Raw genomic sequence first — 21,481 nt, forward strand, 5'->3', positions numbered from 1 at the left:
AATGACTTATATCTACTTGTACGTCTTTGGCAGGAACAACAGTAATCCATCGTTTCATGAAAAACATCTTCCCGTCATTGCTTTATGCAGTGGCTTTGGTTGGATGTTTTCCAAGCATCGAGTGGCAGTTTGGGAGTTTACAATGGAAAACTTTAATTAAGGCAAAAAAAAAAAAAAACTGTTAAAACATCGATCTATCGATCCCTTCAGAAAAACACACTTTCTGTGTTGAGTCCATCACTTTTTCAATCAACCAATAAAAAAAATTCAATTGCCGTATTCTGATTCTTGTTCGCAAGAAAGTTGAGAAATCTCCAATTAAATCCATATATAATTAAACTATACCAGTGTGTTTTGAAAGGTAGAAACCAAAGAATTTGCTACAATAATATTTCTTTTGATTGGAAATTATTGAATCAAGGTGCTACTCAAGGTAGCGTAAGCGGACCCTATCTATTCCATATTTTTATAAATGATCTAGAGATCTAATGATCTAGATACCCTGCCAGTGTTATTCTAGTATGCTGCTGTTTCAAATATCATTGCTCCTGTTTACAATTTAAAGACATGTCTGAGACATTGGTCAAACATTTCTTAGAGTGGATAGAAAAGAATGGAATGTTCTGTAACCCTAGCAAATGTAAGGAGCTTACAGTCCTAGAAAGGCAATCATGAATTGTACCCTCCTGTATTAGGGATCCCTAGTTGTACTTATGTGAGCATTCTAGGTGTCACCTTTCAGAGTGACTGTAGGTTCAATACACATGTTAAATGCTTCTATGTCCTTAAATCTCTACGTAAAGAGGGGTATAAGCAGGTAGAAATAGACTTTCTTTTCGATTCCTTAGAACTTCCCCGATTTCACGTATGCCCATATGGAGCATCAGACTCCGACCCCACCCCAGTACAATGTTTTTTTCGATCGTTGTTGGAAAAGGAATTTTATTACAAGAAATCACAATTTACCATCAATTTTACAGAAGCAGTAGTATTTTTAAAAAGGTTTCTAAGGCCGCCAATCACCCCTGTCGCTTTTTATTCCGCTTGTAAAGGCCTGCAGCTACAATTTACGGACTAGGTCTGGCACCAGAACAAGCATCAAAAGAAAACGTTTTAAAAATACATTCGTTGGTCGTTTAACTTTTAGACATAACCTATATGACAATTTCTAACTGTAATCAGGTGGTAAATTTAATTATGTGGAATTATTAACCTTTTAACTCTTTTAACTCAAATTGCTTGTAACACTAGGATTGTATTTTTTTGTTTTGAATCAATAGAGACCATTATTATTATTATTGTTATTATTATATTATTATTATTCATTATTAAGCACGCTTATTTAAGGTTACTTCCTACCTTCAGAGGCTGATTTTTTTTTTGACTAGATTGAAGTTACACTTTTTAACTAGCGTTTGCAAAAGAAAAAAAAATTAAAAATCTCAAAAAGTGTCCGACTTATTTAAAAAAACGTATTTTCGAATAAAAGTTAATAAATCAGGAAGGTGTCATAATCTCGTAAATGGGCGAACTCCCCGGGGGAATATTCGAATATTCGGAGGAATATTACATCGCGCCCTTGACAAATTTCACACGTGGAAGTAATCTGCTCGTAGAAAGTCTTTTCTCGTGGAGATAACACAAAACTCAAAATTAGAGAAGAGTCCTTGGGTAAAGAAAAAGAAAAAGAAAGGTCCAAAGAAGAGAGAAATGGCAGCATTTTGTCAAAAAAAAAACAAAACAAAACAAAACAAAGCGACAAAGGTTCTTGGTTTGGCCAGGAGCCGTCGACAAGCTCGGCATCCATTGAAGATCGACAGCATTCGATTATCCTTGGGGTAAAGAGCTGAAAAATTCAAGTCAACACCACAGAAGGTTGTAAACAAGATTCTTCGTTGGAATCTGACGAAACCGATGGAGAAAAAGAAGAATGCGACAGATTTACCCTTTCTGCCGCGGGTTTTCTCTTCGCCGACTTTGTCCATTACTAAACGATCAACAGGGCGAGATAAAAAAAAAAAAAAAAAAAAAAAAAGACTGCTACACGATACTTTTCCCGGGAAAATCTTGATCCATTGTCATTGACGCCAGGTCTCGTCTATCTCATTGGTTTGCGGTTTCAGGAGGCGAGATAATCTCCTGGTGTGGCGCAAGTTGTTTACAAACCTTTGGGAGCTAAAATCTCGCATTTGATTTTGAGAGGAATACATCCACTTTGAACGAATTTATAGGGTATGTAGATTTCACCGATTTTCGTGAAATTTCGCGAAAACATTCCCGTGATGATGACTAACAAAAGTGTGTCAGGAAATTTTGAACTTTTAAATATTTTTTACGTGGTGTCCATTTACGCAAAACGCTTCGCATATTTTTCGCTACCCTAACTTTAGATGCGAATATCCAGACGACCAATCAGAATATCGGAAAAGCCTGACACACCTTTGTTGATTGATGCCTTGTGAATGAGACTAGGCAGCCATTTTTCTCGTGCCGCGGGATCCGATACCCGATAAATTCGATAGAAGAACACTCGGTCGTTTCACGCCTTTCTGGCTCCTGACACTTCCTAAATGAAAAAATCGCCGAAATTATATTTTTATCGTAAATTGCATTTATTAACCTTTGTTTTGATGTCTAGTTTGTTAGGATTTTCTTCCAACTAGCGCGCGTACGAATTTTCTCCCGAAGGACATCCGCGAAGGTAGGAGGTAACCTTAATTTTTGGGCTTTCAGGGTGGGCGCTTATTTGAGGTTGTGCGCTTATGGTAACCCATCCTCCCTGAGGTGATACCGCTGACAAACGCCAAGATGCCCCTTGGCTCGGGATTGAACTATCCCACGCCGGCAAAGGTCCTTGAGGAGAATAGAGCCTTTGTCTTAAAACGAATCAACCGCAATGTCATTCAAATGTTTACTTTGCCATCAAGGTCGTGATTTTACATCTTAGATTTACCGGCTTCGTGCACGCCTTCAGCCTTATCTTTTTCTCCCTTCGATGTGTTTTTAATTTTTAACAAGCACTGCGTGTTCCAACTTGATGTGACAGCTTAGACTTAGTTATGGCTTAAAGAGGAAACCAGCAGCTACAGCCACAATGGTAGGCGTGTGTCGAGAATGGCAGTTGTTTTAGAAGTTGCTTAACGAGAATGTAGTGGAATACATCGCATAAACAATCCATTTCTGTTACATGATGACACATCTATGCTTTTGAAATGCTACCGGTTGCTACGTTGTTTACAAGGCAAGAGTCGAGAGTCGGGTAAGTACGTGACTAAATTCAGCTGAATTTTATAAGTTCACCGTTCAACTTATGTTACAAGTAAGCTAGTGCCACGTATTCTTATTGCAGTATCATAAATGCCAAGCAAGGGTTTTGATTACCCTCCTGTCCAATAGCCAAAGAGGTTTTGAGCGGAATTACGCGAAACAATTCCATGCTTGCATAAATTTGGCCCCAGCGTTTCATTATTCGGCTAAACTTCAGAATTCCCGGCCACTGAAAAATCATTCATCAAATCCTGCTACCGCAGTACCGCAGTCGACATACTTTACCTAATATCTGCATTATATTAAACATCGTAGTTAGTATTGATGTTCGTCTCTCGATACGAACGGATGCCGACGATATTAAACATCACAAAATATACCGCTTGCATATCCTTTACCTAATATCTGCATTATATTAAACGTCGTAGTAAGTGTTGAGGTTCGTCTCTCGATACGAACGGATGCCGACGATATTAAACATCACAAAATATTCCGCTTGCATCATACGAGTTGGTGTTCATCTTGTTCTTCCTTGCTACCGTAGTCCCGCAGTCGATAGAGGTTTCCCGCATGACGTCGCGTTTCCATAGCAACGCATTCACGGCCATCTTGAAGGTCAACTTCTCGCGGAAAACAGAAGACGAACCGAAGGGCTGAAGTAAAGATGGACAATTTTTGCTCTGTTGTCGGTTGTTTCAACCGCTCAAATCGCGACAAGAAGGGATATTATTGTTTCCCAAGTGTTATAGTCCATCAAGGAGAAAAAGCGCTCGATCTTTTCTCTAAAAGACTCAAATCGAAATCCTAAGTAGTCCTTATTAAGCACTGAAGGCTTTCTCAATGTTAAGTCTTGCCAATCAGGACTTATCTGTTGTTCAAAGTGAGTAATGTTTCATTTGTGGCTTTCCTGAAATTGTAGTTTCTGGTATTGTAAACCAGAATAGTTTACATGCAAACTGTTTCTCTGGAGTAAGTTTGACTTTTAAGGTTGTTTGAGATAGATGTGAACATTGAAATTACCAGTTCATCAGAGCATACCCATTGAAGCACTTAAAACTTTCTCGATGGCACATCGAAGGTTGGCAGCTGGCAAAATGGCACATCTTGCCACTCAGTGCTTCTCTGGTGTTCGGAAGTGAGTAATGTTTCATTTGCGGCTTTCCCGAAATTGAACTTTCTAGTATGGGAAACCAGACTAGTTTGCATGCAAACTTTTTCACTGGAATAAGTTTGACTTTTAAGGTTAATTGAGATTGATAAACCTTGAAATTACTGGTTAATTGGAGCATATACCCATGGAAGCACATTGCATTGCAGTGTCGTGGGGACTTGTATACAAGTCAATGCATATTGGAATTACAAATTTATATTGCTTTGGCAGGGAGTGAGCCCTGCCACTCTTGTGTCTGGTTTATTTCATTTTCAGGGGCAGATATTTTTGTACCAGAATATCACCTGTTTTGTTTTGTTTTCTATTTGGGGTTGTGTTTCCATGCATTTCCCATAAATATCAATGCACTGATTGTGTACTTTACTATAAAATTTAATTATTGGGAGTGAATTAACTATTATTGTTATTTGGAGCAGTATTGATGAGTGTGACTTCTATTTTTTAGGGACTGTGTAATTTGGGCACCAGCAAATGGTGATGTAACCCAGTGTTTTCTTAGAGGCAACACACAGACTGCCAAAAATAAAAAATACAAAAAAAACCTACTAGAAGTGCTCCTTCAGCTGTTGCAAAGGGGCTGCTCTTAATGTGACACACATGAATGCAGTGTAGCCCTATTTTTCTAGGTAATTACTGTAAGGGTCCAACTATTTTGTTCTTTGGGGAAGGGGTTGGCAATTCATTTTGGCAAGGATTTTTTCCCTGAACCTCTTGGTGGGTCATTTTGGGTTGTTGTGTAACCAAATGTTTCCTTATAGACCTGGTATATTAAGGGTCTACCCATCAGTGTATTATTACACCCGAGTGATTTCCTAGAGCTGGCTCATCACTTATAGTGATGTATCTGGTCTACAAACATTAATATCAAATTTCTTTTGATGTTCCATCAAATTTTTCCAACCTTTGAACAAAAGAAATCATTGTTTCAAGAGCCAACCATGTGGTAAAGCAATGAGAAAAATTACTATTAACGTTAACGTCGCTGTATCAAGGAAACCCAGTTCAGTTGAAAATATACCCTTTTCGAGGGAGTAAAACCATCAAACATTTTTGGATTGTAGGTTGTCAAAGCGCTTTAAACTTACAATTGATCTTCTAAAGGATTTGCAGCCACTCAGCTAGCATTATTGGGAAGCAATACAAAGTACCTTTTGGCTAGAATTCAAGGCCTAAAATTTCGTTTGCAAAATCTAAAGAGACGAAATTCTTTTTAAACTGTCTTCATATACATCCTAATTTTTTCGTCCAGTGAATTTAGGACTAGATGGTTCACGAGGTCCACGTAAGTTATCGGTGGAAAATCGCTAACATTTGACGATCATTCCTTATTTGCGATCTCAAACGGATCAATGTTGTCTATACAAGCTATTTTTTGCAAATATTTCTCTTTATCGAGCGGATCGAGCGTTGAAACGTAAGTTTTTTTCGCAGACATTGTCAGAATCGCTTGTTAACATTGGAAGACCTGACCTTCAAGATGGTAGCCAACATGGTTGCTACGGCATACGTGACGTCAGCGGGAAACCTCTATTGGCTAATTTTCTTGTATTTCACATCTTTTAAGCTTCCACATAGTTATTACAATGCTTTATTTCAGGATATTTTGAAACACTCATAACCCTCGGGTTAGGGTTTTGGGTTAGGGTTAGGTTTTAGGCTTTTAACGTATTTCTTTATAGGGTTTTAGCGTATGGCAATTTAGTTTAGAGCTCACTTTATTACTTATTCAAGGACTGCGGTACTACGGACCGCGGTAGCAGTTCATTTGAACACCTAGTTTAATACTTATTCATCCACGGCGGGAGTGCGGACCGCGGTAGCACTTGAGTTTAAAAATTACATTACTGCATATTCATCTACTTCAGTAGTGCGGATAGCAGTAGCACTTCATTTTAAAGTTTCATTTCATACATATTCATCCACTTCGGTACTGCGGACCGCGGTAGCACTTCAGTTTAAAAATTAGTTTAATACTTATTCATCCACTGCGGGAGTGTGGACCGCGGTAGCACTTGAGTTTACATATTACTTTACTACTTATTTATCCGCTTCAGTAGTGCGGACCGCGTTATCACTTGACTTCATAAATTAGTTTACTACTTATTTATCGACTTCGGCAGGGCGGACAGCGGTACCACTTCATTCTTTATCTTAGCAAGTACATTTTATTTGTTAGCCGACTTCGGACTGCGGACCACGGGAGCACTCGATTTATAAAGGGCGTGAGTGGCCGGGTATTCTGAAGTTGCTCCCATTATTCAATAACTATTTGCAATCAGGCTTGTTTACTGGAGGTTTGAGATGGATCCAAAAACGAACGCAGCTCCTATAAGGATTTGGGAAATTTTTCTTTATAAAGTTCCCTGTGAAATCTGTCACTACGTTCCGAAAGTAAAGATGACCCATGATCTGACCTTGAACTGAGTTCGCTTGCAAACGAAGATACGTTCTTAATTTACTTTGATTTGGAGTCTGGCGCAGTTAAAACGCCGAATTTTTATAGGACACGAAGAAGCTAATCAACTACTTTAACCAAGTACATCAAAAGATCGATTTTTAACTCTGTCATGTTGGTTCGTTCCGAAGATTACCTTTTTTTTGGATTAAAAATTAAAACTAATTTCAATAAGTAACTGGCGTGACCAAGCAACTATCATTATGCATTGTTTGCGTTATTATTTGTCTCCACATTTCTTATTCAATAAACAATTTAAAAAGAAAGCTCCTAACTGGTTCAAGGTCTTTTCTTGTTATTTCCATAATATTAGGTAAATCTTAGTCAGTAGGGCTCAATGTTTTGACCCTGTGAAAAGGTTATTCACTTGAAAAACGAGTGTAAGGGTGGCCCCTTAATTTTTTTCAACGTGAGAATTAAGTACAGTGATCTACGTATGCTGTTCCTCGGTGAAACCAAAAGTTGACCTTTTCATTTGCCAAATATTGTATATAAATTATTGTAATTCATTGTGAGGTCCAAACAATGGATGCAAGTTCAGAATCTCAACCACTGAACTTTATCATTTGGTTAGAGCCATTTGAAAGAGAAATTACCCGATGAAGTAAAAGGAAAGAAAAATAGAAATGTAATGCCACATTAGCCATGATGCGTGGAGGTTATGATTTTGATGGATTTTCATTCATTTATGTCATGCATTATGAAGAATTGAAACAGCTCTGAAGGCAGATATGTTTCTGTACTTTCCATTTCGTATTTATTCGCTCAGGAGAAAAGGAACAGAAATTTTAGCAATCTGTAGTAATTTAACCATATTGCATAACCAAGTTATAAAGGAAAAGAGCTTGAATATTAGGCTTGTGGGAGAGGATTTTCAATTTAACACACCAGCCTAGGAGAGTTGGGAGATGATTTGGCTTAGTAAAAAATGCACTACTTTCAAAAACCAGGTAATTGCCAAGTCAATTAGATAGTGGAATTATCACAACCTTGGAAATATGTTAAGAGTTCATTTATAAATTTTAAAATAGGAAGAGCATTGTTTATCCTGAGATCACTCTCTCCGCTGATCGGAAACATTGAAATCAAGGTTAAAATTCAGAAAAGGAGTATTTATGCACCAATTATCAACAGCTATTTTTTTTTTATGAAAGGCAAGTAAAGCAAACAGAAGCAACTTCTTGAAATAGTTTCCACTTGATCAAAGTTCAGGTTGATATTTAAAAAATTGTACAGCACTCGATGGTTCCTTTTCACTCTCATATAGATTTTTTCCTTATTTAGTGGTACCAGTGACTTGGCTAACATATTCGTTCTTTTGCAGAAATTCGGACAATTCCCCTGGAGCTTTATTTCAAAGGTTTGTATGATTGTCCCCTATTTTTTATCTATAGTTCAACTTGCTTATAATACTAAGACTCATAGTTTTTATTGGAATTAAATTTGCTGCAAATCTAAAGCTATCACCTGTAGAGGATCTATATACCTTGGCTGGCCCCAAATTAAATGCTTTCTTTTGAGCTTGTTTAGGATATTGCTCTTAGACTTGCTGAGGATACTGGTCTTTGACTCGCTGAGGATACTGGTCTTTGACTCGCTGAGGATACTGGTCTTTGACTCGCTGAGGATACTGGTCTTTGACTCGCTGAGGATACTGGCCTTTGACTCGCTGAGGATACTGGTCTTTGACTCGCTGAGGATACTGGTCTTTGACTCGCTGAGGTTACTGGGCTTTGACTCGCTGAGGATACTGGTCTTTGACTCGCTGAGGATACTGGTCTTTGACTTGCTGAGGATACTGGACTTTGACTCGCTGAGGATACTGGACTTTGACTCGCTGAGGATACTGGTCTTTGACTGGCTGAGGATACTGGGCTTTGACTCGCTGAGGATACTGGTCTTTGACTCGCTGAGGATACTGGACTTTGACTCGCTGAGGATACTGGTCTATGACTCGCTGATGATACTGGGCTTTGACTTGCTGTGGATACTGGACTTTGTAAGTCTGGCTCATTGAGAAGAAGTCTGGTTGACTCGCTGAGAATAATTCTGGTTGGCTCGCTGAGAACAAGTCTGGTTGGCTCGCTGAGATCAAGTCTGGTTGGCTCGCTGAGAATAATTCTGGTTGGCTCGCTGGGAATAAGTCTGGTTGGCTCACTGAGAATAAGTCTGGTTGGCTTGCTGAGAATAATTCTGGTTGGCTCGCTGAGAATAAGTCTGGTTGGCTCGCTGAGAATAATTCTGGTTGGCTCGCTGAGAATAAGTCTGGTTGGCTCGCTGAGAATAAGTCTGGTTGGCTCGCTGAGAATAATTCTGGTTGGCTCGCTGAGAATAAGTCTGGTTGGCTCACTGAGAATAATTCTGGTTGGCTCGCTGAGAATAAGTCTGGTTGGCTCGCTGAGAATAAGTCTGGTTGGCTCGCTGAGAATAAGTCTGGTTGGCTCACTGAGAATAATTCTGGTTGGCTCGCTGAGAATAATTCTGGTTGGCTCGCTGAGAATAAGTCTAGTTGGCTCGCTGAGAACGAGTCTGGTTGACTCACTGAGATGTTTGGTATTGCTATAATAAAAAATTATTTCAGCCAAAATTTCTCAAATAGGGTTAGTTGTAGTGGGAGTATGTCTTTCTGTCATTAGAAAGACATACTCCCACTTGTTTTTTTCTTCTTTTTTTCCCCAGTACAACTATCTAATGTCAATTTATGGATCTTTACATTGTAACAATGAAGCTGTGAATGAATAGAGGTGGTAGGTGTGAATGATTAAAATCTTATTGTGGAATTTTAAAGTAACATGCCCCACCTTTCCTCCCCCCCCCCCCCCAAAAAAAAATTTAAATAACCAGAATACTAAATGCCAAGGAAGGCAAGGTAGTAATATTGTTTATTAAAATATATACCAATACCTAATCTAATTATAGTAATATCATGCATATGCTGCGAGAATTAGGTTTAATATAATTTAATAGGTTTACAACTACACAATTAACATTTGTGGGTAAAACCAATGTTCATAATGTTGATGTCTAGAACCTGTCTATCTAATAACAAAATTAAGAATAAAGAGCAATTCTCCTTTCAACAGAACACTGACAAAATTTTAAACACATAGCTTCCCCAAATCAAAACATAACATTCAAAGCCATTAAAATACTTGACTATTTTCCATCTGCAGTAAGGACCACATTTGGAAGAAGAGGTCCATTTAGTGAGTTGATGATCCTTATTCCAAAAGAAAATAACCCCAGTCTAAATGTTTGCTTTTCAGGTAAGTTGAAAAATTTTGCCAATCAATGACAATTATCAAACCCTCTTAACCCTTTAACTCCCTAGATCTGACTGTTAAATCTCTCCTCTAGCTGATACACATTTCTTTGTAAATCAGTTACAGGAATTTGCCACTTAAGTTTAAGAATTTACATGCTAATTAACTGGGAGTTTAGAAGTTAATAAAAAAATTAATGTATTTCTGAATTAAGGCTGTTGTAGAGTCTCAATCTATATTTTTTCCTTCCTGATGTGCGTCATTGCAAAAAAATGGCTCATACTGATCTACTCTGTGGAGTGAATTGGTTTTTGAGGAGATTGATATAACTTAAAAATGAAAAGTGTAACATTTGAAAGATTGCTACCTTAAAAATGTCTCCTAAAGTTGTCCCAATAGCTGTTAACAGTGTTTGGTTTTACTTATTGAATTAATATTGAACTGGTTACCCAGTTTTTAAACTTATAGTTTTACAATGAGCATCAGACATTTTGTTACACCTAGGAGAATCCCTGAAAGATGTAAGTGATGATCAAATGGAACATACAATTTGTCACTTATGTGAACATTTCTCATCTACTTCTACAAGAGATTGTGAGTAAACCATTGGAGAATATCTATTTTTTCAATTAGTTATAAATATTTTGGATGCAGACATTAGTCACATTAGAGAAAATATTGAGAAAAGGATAAATTTCATGTACAAATACTGCCTTTTCATGTATCATACAAACAAGGCAAAAATGTCGTCATCTTTCATGCATAGAGTCTGGCCATCCATGATAAAATAAAATCTAAAGCAAATATCACATTTCTTTGGAAAACAATAGCATAAAATGCACAAGAAGGCATAAAGAAAACCATAAGAAAGATTTCCTTCATTAATGAATTTTTTCCACAAAATTAATTTTAGCTATAATAATATACATGAAAAAATTTCTCGGTTCTGATTGGTTAAGATGAATGCAGTTTTCAGTTAATTCAGTGCAGAAGAGAGTTAATTCAGTGCAGAAGAGGGCTAATTCAGTGCAAAGAAAGAAACAAACCAGACATTCTGATTGGTCAGAATCATTGGTTAATGTCAATGTCAAGGTCAATGTCAAGGTCAATGTCACTTGCAGAGTTTGAATAAATTATTTTTGCACATGATGCGCGCACTTTCTTCTGCGTAGTTATGAGAAGCTACCTCGTATTTTTTCACGTATATTATTAATAGATAATCACATGATTTTCTCATGCAATTTGGAATAAATAAGCACTTGTAAATTTTTTCAAAGACCACAAACTGCACTCGCCCTACGGGCTCATGCAATTTTGTTAGTCTTTGAAAAAATCTACTCGTGCTTATTTATTCCAAATTGCACTCAAAGTCATGTGATTACCTTTACAAAAATCTGGAACTGTTCTTGTATCAAATTGGATCAACAAAACTCTTAGAGCTGATTGAACTCATGATATTCAACTATTGTTAAAAGGTTAACAAAATTTGTAAACATTTCATTTAAAAAGTCAAGTAGCAGAAAAGTCGGACAAGCATCCAAGGGATCGAAAGAGCAGAAGGCTCCTCGTCACTAGAGAAAGCGAAAAGAGTAAGTAAATTCTTTAAACTACAAATTAAACCAAAATAATTATTGTTTCTGGAACCTTTCATCAAAGTACTAACAAATAATATAAATCCCCGATGTGCAAAATCATGTTCTATGAGTTTCATGTGCTGCAATAACTGGTGAAAACATAACATAACCATGGTGGAAAGGGAGTTGCGTAGCTAGTATAATTGTTGCAGTTCAAATTTCTGCAAAAAGGAATGCAAATTAACTTCATGGTCAATGATTGTTCAGAAAAACCTCCCTACTCTTGGTTTTCTTGTGTTTTTAGTTTTATTCTTCATCTGGTGGTCATAACTTATGTTGCCAAAGTAAAAAAAGCGGGAATTTAATGCCTTGAACAATTGCAACCAAATTAAGGAAGACCTTTGAATAAGAAATTTAATTTGTGGTAAGCTGTATAATGCTGCATGCTTTGGGTGATTGACTTTTGACAATATATCAAAGACCTGATAAATACCATTACTTTGATATCAGGTAACAGCCATGAGAAAAAAATGTCTCACCCAAGAACCTGCTGGGGAATGTTTCCGGATTAAGGTTCTCCATGAAGATGACAGGGAGATAACAAGAAATTTTTTACCAAAGGAACATATCAGGTGAGTTCTGAAACAGTTGAATGATAAGTCATTACAAATAAAATAGATTAAAGTATAAAGTACCATATGGCATATATATATATATATATATATATATATATATATATATATATATATATAACTAACTGCAGAAAGTACTGTTTCGGCCTTCTGGGCCTCATCAGTGCAGTGCTGATGCTAGGATGGGGGAGAACCGAGATGGTCACCCCAAACGACCCAACCTTTGTGTTATCGTCTAAGCCATGCCAGAGTGTTCAAACTAGAGTAAACTAGCGAGCATGCGCAATTGCAGCAGCAATGACTCATCCTAGATAGAGTGCTCAATTTGGAAATGATATATATAATATTTATTAAAAACTTGATCATTGGATAATGCAATTCAAGACCTTTTATTGGCTTAGCCATTATGGTATATCAGCCAATATACCATAATCTACAAATATGGTTAGCACGTGTCAGCTTAAAATTAAAAGGGAGCTAACAATTTAATGAAATTTGATAATTTGATTTAAGGTTTGTAATAAAAACAATTATTCCACTCGCGCTTGTTGGATATGAGACGATTATAGCCAACTCGGCACTACGCGCCCCGTTGGCTATCTATCATCTCATATCCAATGCGCACGCGTGGAATAATTGTTAAATATATATATATATATATATATATATATATATATATATAAGCAGAAAAGTGATGGTCAAGAGGCCAACTCCAATGTAGCTTTGTTGGTTTATTAGCTCGAAGTTTCGAACATCTCATATAAGCCTGCTCTGTTAAATAGATATGCCTGCACACTATACAACTGTAGTGCATGGCCTTTAATAATTAAGCATCAACATGCTTACATTCTCTCTCATCAATTTATTTACAGGAGGTGTATGACTGGGTGGGTCAAGAGACTTCCCAAGACTATTTTACATTACATCAACTTGAATCTGGTTTTTTTTCTGATACAAAACTACCCACTGATAATCTCATCCAATCAGAAAAATTGTGCCTGATAACAAGGGTAAGTAACATGTAAAAAGGATCTTGAAAAGGCCATGTAGTAACAGCTAAATTAAAAAAAAATGGTTTATGTCAATTTTACTTCACAGAAAAAAAGATGAAGCAAATGAAATATTTGGAAAAGATGATGAGGTGAGAATAATGAAAACAGATCATTTGGTCCCTTAGTTTTTTTTTTTTCTTTTTAAAAATCCATCTTATTAATTTTACTTATCTTTCAAAACTCTAGTAGATTTCAGGTGTCTTTCTATGGCAAGTTTGATTCTGATAAATCACTTGATTCCACTATTCCTGGTAAGTAGAGAATTCTCTTTACAGAATTTTAAAAAAATTAAAAATGAAAAAATGAAGCTGAAGTTCCTATTTGTTTCTGTACTTCTAAAGATAGCAAACTTTAAATAAAGTAACAAGAAATCACCTTTATAAAGTTATATTTTTATATACTCATGCATAATACAAATTTAACTGCGAACTGCAAGATGAAAAAAAATCAAGGCCTTTCTCTTTAACTTTAAAGATGACAAGGACTTGGGAGAGCAAAGACACGACATTGAGGAGAGGAAGACTTTAAGTGAGGGTAAGATTTAACAAACAAAATTCATTAAGTTTCATGGCTGAAGAATTTCTCCAGTTTTCTAATTTGCTCAAAGCATTCCAAAATGGGAAATTCAGGCCAATCCCGCATGACGAAAAACCTATAAACAACTGACGACAACAATTTCTTCTTACTATCCTCATAGAACCAGAAATGAAGAAAAAGAAGACCTGAAAGAGAAGAAAGAAGAAAAATAATGAATCTCAGCAAGAAGGAAACGAAAAACCTAGTTAAAGTGTAGATGAAGTTATTAATAAGTGCAAAAACTATCATGCAATGTCTTGTATATTGAAATAGCCTTAACTTTTCTTTTGATACTTGTCAAAAAGTTATCTTTGCAAATTTGATGAGAATAAATGATATAAAGTTTTCCAATATGTATTAGTAGACTGTAATCGGGCCAGATATTTGGTATTATTTGACATTTTCCAGAGGCAAAGAGATCAAGGAGCTATAATTATATGCAACTGATAACAAAAATTTTTGTTTTAGTCATCATGGTAATTATGCACTTACCAGCGGCCCTCCCGGGGGGGGGGGGGGGGTGGGGAAGAGGGTGACCCTGGGGAACCCCTGGGCATTGCAAAGGCATTTCCTAAACCCCCTAACCAACAATAACATTGTTCAACATAAAGCTACCAATGCCCCTCGCCTGGGGACAAAGAAGTATGCTCTACTAACTCAAACAATGTAATGCTCCAAACGAATGTTATTTGCCACAAACAAAAACTTACTTCAGCTTGTGTTTACTATACAGGGCTCAAAGTTAAAAACATCCTATGTGGCTTTTGGCGGCGACTAACTGGAAAAAGTAGTAGTAGTAGTAGTAGTTTTTTTACATCTGAAGATATCAATGGTAACAACCAGTCCCCATGGTAAGGACCTCTTATTCTCAAGATGGCGGCAATGGTAAAAATCCAGTGGGTGTTTTCCCATGTGAATAGACAAAAGTCTATTCCCCCGTATGACCCCAGGGTCGACCCCCAGGATGGCAGCTGCTAAGTGCATAATTATTAACCTCGTTATCTGTTTGTTAAAAATTCACAAACAATCATTTTATAAATCAAAGATCTCTTGCTAATAATATCCTTACCGAAGCAATCTCATCTCTGTAATAATCTCGAAAAGTTTCCTAAACATAAACATGTCAGAACATTTTTTCATAGCGAATTAGATTTGTCATTTTGATTTGCGTTTATTTTGATGAGATCCCTGAGATAAAAGATAGTTTATGACGAAAAAATTCATTTTAAGAAAGAAATGATCATGTACTTTTAGATCATATATCCTGTGAATACACTCCTCATAAATTACTGGGGCTTTCCGAAGGATACGCCCGAGATAACTTTGGCTTTTTTTTTTGCTGAGAATAAGTCTGGTTGGCTCGCTGAGAATAATTCTGGTTGGCTCGCTGAGAATAAGTCTAGTTAGCTCGCTGAGAACGAGTCTGGTTGACTTGCTGAGATGTTTGGTATAAAAATATTTGGTAATAAAAATTATTTCAGCCAACATTTCTGAAATAGGGTTAGTTGTAGTGGGAGTATGTCTCTCTGTCATTAGAAAGACATACTCCCACTTGTTTTTTCCTCTTTTTTTTCCCCAGTACAACTGTCTAATGGCAAGTGATGGATGTTTACATTGTAACAATGAAGCTGTGAATGAATAGGGGTGGTAGGTGTGAATTATGTAAATCTTATTGTGGAATCTTAAAGTAACATGCCCCACCTTTCCTCCAAAAAAAATAAAAATAACCAGAATACTAAATGCCAAGTTGTCAACCCTTTCTCTTACAACTTAGTTGATTTCTGGTACTTAATTTAGTTCATAACTTCCTTTCCTTTTTTTTTTAATTCTCTTCCTTGCCATGGTCATAATCACTGCAATTTCTGGGTTTACCTTATTTATCATTTTTGGCCTAGAGTTCCTTCTTGTCTCTTGGAAGTCAAATCATCCATCTAGAAGGCCTTTTTTAGTTGAAGAGTGTTTCATCTACCTTTTACCCATGCCTGTCATCTTAAATTGACTTTCACTCAAAATTCACGCCTAACTTTTTGTATTTGTTTCTCTTCAACAGTTGATGACTGGGATGGGAATTCACAGAAATGCAAACCAATGATATTTATCATGTGTTAAATAAATTAATCTTGAATATTAATAAAAATCATCAAAATATACTGGCTGACTTATGCAAAATAGTTATGGTAGCATGGGAAAAAATAGGGAGATAAAGAGAACCATCTGAATTAAATTAAATAAGTTTAGATCCTAAAAGTGATTACAGTGAAGGAAAAATGTCTGATTCAGTTAATAGCAAATCAGTTCTTGAAAATCTTGTAAGAAATAATAAAGAATGCACAGGGTTTTCATAAAAGGTTTTCAGTTTTTTGTATGACATGTATTTTTAACCCACAAAAAGGTCAAAATAGGTGTATTGCCTCTTGGTATCTAATGAAAGTCAAATCCCTCTAATTGAATATACTAAAACTGTAATTAGTACTACTTCTCTTGTTGTGGCCATCAATGATATTCAATATTCAGATATTTTTCTATTAAAAACAATATGAACTATTGAAAAGTAATATTGCTTCAATCAACTGATTTGTGAAAACTCCCCTTGGGTGAACATTTTGCAACAAACTTTGACTCGATATCAATAATAGGTAAAAATTCCCTTCTCCTTGCAGTTAAAGGCAAGTACATTACCTACTCATAGTTCATAAAAGCCTTGAAAGTATTCGAAGATGCTTGAATTCAAAAATAACAAATTCAAGGTCTTGAAAGTACTTGAATTTGAGGACTAGAGCTTGATTTTTGCAACGCTTTTTCTTTAGCAATTTTCGAGTAAAAAATTGCAGTACTTTAATAGAAAAGCTGAGAACTAATGTTAAATAATTTTAAAATTTCTTATGCAAACCTTTCCAAAAAAGGTCCTTCAATTTATCTAAAACTTGGCAAAGTCATTGAAAAGCCCTTCAATTTCAACCTCTGGCATCTGTAGGAACCTACTCCTATTATATTTTTTTCATTATTGTCTAGTACCATAACATTCATTACACTCTAGCAGGCAAAAATAAAAACAAGTAGACTTATCCATGATTGGAAATGACAAACTTGCGTAACGACAGCACAAATGGCAATAGGGCAGTCTCCTAAAGATAACTCCAGATGTGCGATAGAGAAAGCCCAAGTTCAAGCAGCTATGCGTCTGCTTGAAGGGAAAAAAAGTCTAAAACAGCAAAATATGATGAAATATTCCTTGCATAATGAATATGAAGTTTCAGCATTTAATTTTTATTTATCAAAATGTACATCTTTCATGGTTTTAATTTCTGGTTTCCCTTTTGTTGTGGAAAAATGAAGTAACCTTAGTAATGGGATAGGATCCGATTCAAGTTTTGAACTTAATTCGACACAAATATCCAGTGCTACTTTATCTGCTGAAATTTATGCCAGAAGCTCTATAAAAATATCGGTTTAGGCCTTCCCTGCACTTTGTAATCCCAAGAAAAAGAAAATAGAGATTACCTTAACATATTGCAGCAAAATCCCACCTTATCTTGAACCTAAAACTTTGCCCTGGAAAAAAAAAACTATACTTCTGCGCATGCGCCAAGAGCAAAGTTTGGCACACGAGCCTTCTTTCGCAAAACGACTCTCGTTTTGTCAAACGAGTCTCGTTTTGTCAAACGAGTCTCGTTTCTAAAAACGAGTCTCGTTTCTAAAAACGAGTCTCGTTTCTAAAAACGAGTCTCGTTTCTACAAACGAGTCTCGTTTCTACAAACGAGTCTCGTTTCTATAAACGAGTCTCGTTTCTATTCACAAACGAGTCACGCTTTAAATCGTTTATCGAGTGACTTATAAATCGTGACGATTTAAAATCGACTCGTTGCCCAGAAACTGTGAGTGATCCGAGTGATCCAGGGATTGATTGATTGATTGATTGAGTGAGTGAGTGAGTGAGTGAATGAGTGAATGAGTAAGTGAGGGATTGATTGAGTGAATGAGTGAGTGAGTGAGTGAGTGAATGAGTGAGTGAGTGAGTGAGTGAGTGAATGAGTGAGTGAGTAAGTGAGGGATTGATTGAGTGAATGAGTGAGTGAGTGAATGAATGAGTGAGTGAGTAAGTGAGAGAGAGTAACAATAGAATTCCGATCTTGACCCCTTTTTGACGGGATGTTTCTAGGCGCTACCTACTCTTTGTTTCGGAGTACTACAGAAAAAAATAAACATCACAAAATAATTTCGAGAATTGTTTTGCAGAGGGGAAACATTTTACCGTTTTAGTCAGCGAATTATGCCCAGTAGATCGAAAGATATAATTATTTCAGTTCTTGCCGTGACACTAACGACAGATAATAAACATCTCAAAATAAATTCACAATAGCGCCTCCGGGGGCACATAATCGATTCGCAGAAATATCGAAAGCTAGCCGAAAGCTTCCTTTTTAGGTAAGCTTTTCCGGTCAAAAAGTTTTAATTATGATGGTTCCTTCTCCCATATTAAAACGCAAGATTAAGAAGACATGAATTGTGCCAATTGATGAATTTTAGTGTGCTGCTAAAGTTGCCAACATTTGCATAGCGATCTACCACACATTGATATAGAATAATCTGTTCAAAGATAATTTAGAACAACCGTGGCTAATGAAGTCACAATGTTGCCTTTTTTGGTAGGCGCCCGGAAATTTTGCTGCTTAGTGAGCAATACAATTAGTTTTCAACAGCCCCCTTTTTTGTTGATTTGACTGTTACTTGCTTTCAGTTAGTGGTCTTTTAAATAATGAAAAGGCTGTACAGAGTTAACATGAAGTAATCGTGATAAAGTGGTAAAATGTGATGGGGAGTTTTTTCAATGAATTAAAAACTTGCAACTATGTGGCTACCACTACTTATTTGCATGTTAAAACTTAAGAAACATAGTGCTCGCAACTTAATTCGCATCAGCTTGATATACTGTAAAGACTATATCGTTCTAGCTACTTGACAAATGTTTTCCACCCAGGAAAGTGTCTCTCTTGCTTCCACTCTTATACTTGAGTGGACGAAGTTTGGAAACAAACATATGACGAAGGAGTGTGTTTAATAATTTGATGTAAATAAATTGAAAACTTCATGTTTGATGTGATGCATTAAGTACTACGCTGGGAGCATTTCTTGAGTATTCAAAATTCTCAGAAAATGAACAATAGGGATATTTAAAATTCGCTGTACAATTCTAATGAGTATTCAAAATTCTCGGAAAATGAACAATGGTCCGTTCAAGGTAAAAACATGCGATAGCTTTTCTCTCAATAAAAATGTTTAGTTCATAAACAAATCTTAATTAAAAAAATAAAAATGTAACGTGTGAGTCCGTTCCCTAACAGTCACGAAAGTGTTTGACTTTAAATTTCATACAAAATTCGCAAGTGAGGAAAATAATAACAACGATACATCAACGCAAGTCAATGGCATGATTCCAAGAGAAATAATCAAATCACCCGTTTCATACATTAAAAAATTCTCAGAAAAAAATCGAGCGATAAGATTATTCAAAAACGCAGCACCATGCTCATGAACATCACAATTCTCGGGTAAAAAATAAACCATAGAGCAGACAAATCGGGGAAAATACGAAATGACAGCAGGCGTTGTAACCTAGGTAGTCTCATTATTATCTGTCCATCAAATTTTAATCAAGTCATAGCATCGTTACATTTTTTGGGATCAAAGTCAATGACCTGTCTGTCAAAATTGTTACCGATTTTTTTCTGAGTTATGACATGTGTCAATCAATGATAGGCCAATGGAAAACTAGCAATGGGTGTATAAGAGTGGCTACGAGTCGGAATGGTATGATCATACATGGGACAAAAGTGATGATGAAGAAAGTTCAGTTTCATCCAATCATGTAAACTGTAATTAGTACTACTTCTCTTGTTGTGGCCATCAACGATATTCAATATTCAGATATTTTTCTATTAAAAACAATATGAACTATTGAAAAGTAATATTGCTTCAATCAACTGATTTGTGAAAACTCCCCTTGGGTGAACATTTTGCAACAAACTTTGACTCGATATCAATAATAGGTAAAAAATTCCCTTCTCATTGCAGTTAAAGGCACGTACATTACCTACTCATAGTTCATAAAAGCCTTGAAAGTATTCGAAGATGCTTGAATTCAAAAATAACAAATTCAAGGTCTTGAAAGTACTTGAATTTGAGGACTAGAGCTTGATTTTTGCAACGCTTTTTCTTTAGCAATTTTCGAGTAAAAAATTGCAGTACTTTAATAGAAAAGCTGAGAACTAATGTTAAATAATTTTAAAATTTCTTATGCAAACCTTTCCAAAAAAGGTCCTTCAATTTATCTAAAACTTGGCAAAGTCATTGAAAAACCCTTCAATTTCAACCTTTGGCATCTGTAGGAACCTACTCCTATTATTTTGATTATTGTCTAGTACCATAACAACATTCATTACACTCTAGCAGGCAAAAATAAAAACAAGTAGACTTATTCATGATTGGAAATGACAAAATTGGGCAACGAAAGCACAAATGGCAATAGGGCAGTCTCCTAAAGATAACTCCAAATGTGCGATAGAGAAAGCCCAAGTTCAAGCAGCTGTGCGTCTGCTTGAAGGGAAAAAAAAGTCTAAAACAGCAAAACATGATGAAATATTCCTTGCATAATGAATATGAAGTTTCAGCATTTAATTTTTATTTATCAAAATGTACATCTTTCATGGTTTTAATTTCTGGTTTCCCTCTTGTTGTGGAAAAATGAAGTAACCTTAGTAATGGGATAGGATCCGATTCAAGCTTTGAACTTAATTCGACACAAATATCCAGTGCTACTTTATCTGCTGAAATTTATGCCAGAAGCTCTATAAAAATATCGGTTTAGGCCTTCCCTGCACTTTGTAATCCCAAGAAAAAGAAAATAGAGATTACCTTAACATATTGCAGCAAAATCCCAGCTTATCTTGAACCTAAAACTTTACCCTGGAAAAAAAAACTATACTTCGGCGCATGCGCCAAGAGCAAAGTTTGGCACACGAGCCTTCTTTCGCAAAACGACTCTCGTTTTGTCAAACGAGTCTCGTTTCTAAAAACGAGTCTCGTTTCTACAAACGAGTCTCGTTTCTACAAACGAGTCTCGTTTCTACAAACGAGTCTCGTTTCTATAAACGAGTCTCGTTTCTATTCACAAACAAACGAGTCTCGCTTTAAATCGTTTATCGAGTGACTTATAAATCGTGACGATTTAAAATCGACTCGTTGCCCAGAAACTGTGAGTGATCCCTTACTCATTCACTCCTTGCGACAACATATGTGGCTTCGCCTCCTGCCACAAAAGGAAAGGATAGAGGAGACAGTCATACGAGATGAAATTGTTTTCAGGAACTGTTTAACTGCAATAATGCATTTCTAAGAACTGGAATAATGCAATAAAAAGCGAAAGGTCACGGGAAAAAACCCCTAAATGGCGCCACATTATGGAACAGTTTACCAAGCGATATAAGGAACAC

At 36.2% G+C, this 21,481-nt stretch overlaps 1 protein-coding gene and 1 long non-coding RNA gene across 18 annotated transcripts in view; one reads left to right on the forward strand and one right to left on the reverse strand.

The window, feature by feature from the left end:
• LOC148718543 (uncharacterized) overlaps positions 1-21,481 on the reverse strand; it is a 116,135-nt gene that overhangs the window by 12,765 nt on the left and 81,889 nt on the right. The window lies entirely within an intron of this gene.
• On the forward strand, positions 2,768-16,140 carry LOC148718544 (uncharacterized). Of its 9 annotated transcripts, XR_015993683.1 has the most exons (13): positions 3,050-3,259; positions 8,218-8,253; positions 9,573-9,640; positions 10,067-10,159; positions 10,661-10,750; positions 11,666-11,745; positions 12,241-12,362; positions 13,235-13,372; positions 13,461-13,503; positions 13,601-13,665; positions 13,889-13,948; positions 14,724-15,637; positions 16,041-16,140. XR_015993683.1 is itself a non-coding variant. In XM_088740259.1 (12 exons), the coding sequence occupies exons 7-11, from the start codon at positions 12,250-12,252 to the stop codon at positions 15,590-15,592; spliced, it is 294 nt and encodes a 97-aa protein (XP_088596385.1). In that variant the 5' UTR covers positions 2,768-3,259; positions 8,218-8,253; positions 9,573-9,640; positions 10,067-10,159; positions 10,661-10,750; positions 11,666-11,745; positions 12,241-12,249; the 3' UTR covers positions 15,593-15,637; positions 16,041-16,140. The 9 variants fall into 9 exon arrangements, 1 of the variants encoding a protein (XP_088596385.1); XM_088740259.1 differs by lacking the exon at positions 13,235-13,372 and having other exon boundaries at positions 2,768-3,259; positions 13,611-13,665; positions 15,570-15,637; XR_015993682.1 differs by lacking the exon at positions 13,235-13,372 and having other exon boundaries at positions 2,769-3,259; positions 13,611-13,665; positions 14,112-15,637.

The sequence above is a fragment of the Stylophora pistillata genome, chromosome 12 (genome assembly GCF_964205215.1).
Source record: "Stylophora pistillata chromosome 12, jaStyPist1.2, whole genome shotgun sequence".
In the NCBI taxonomy this organism is placed as follows: domain Eukaryota; kingdom Metazoa; phylum Cnidaria; class Anthozoa; order Scleractinia; family Pocilloporidae; genus Stylophora; species Stylophora pistillata.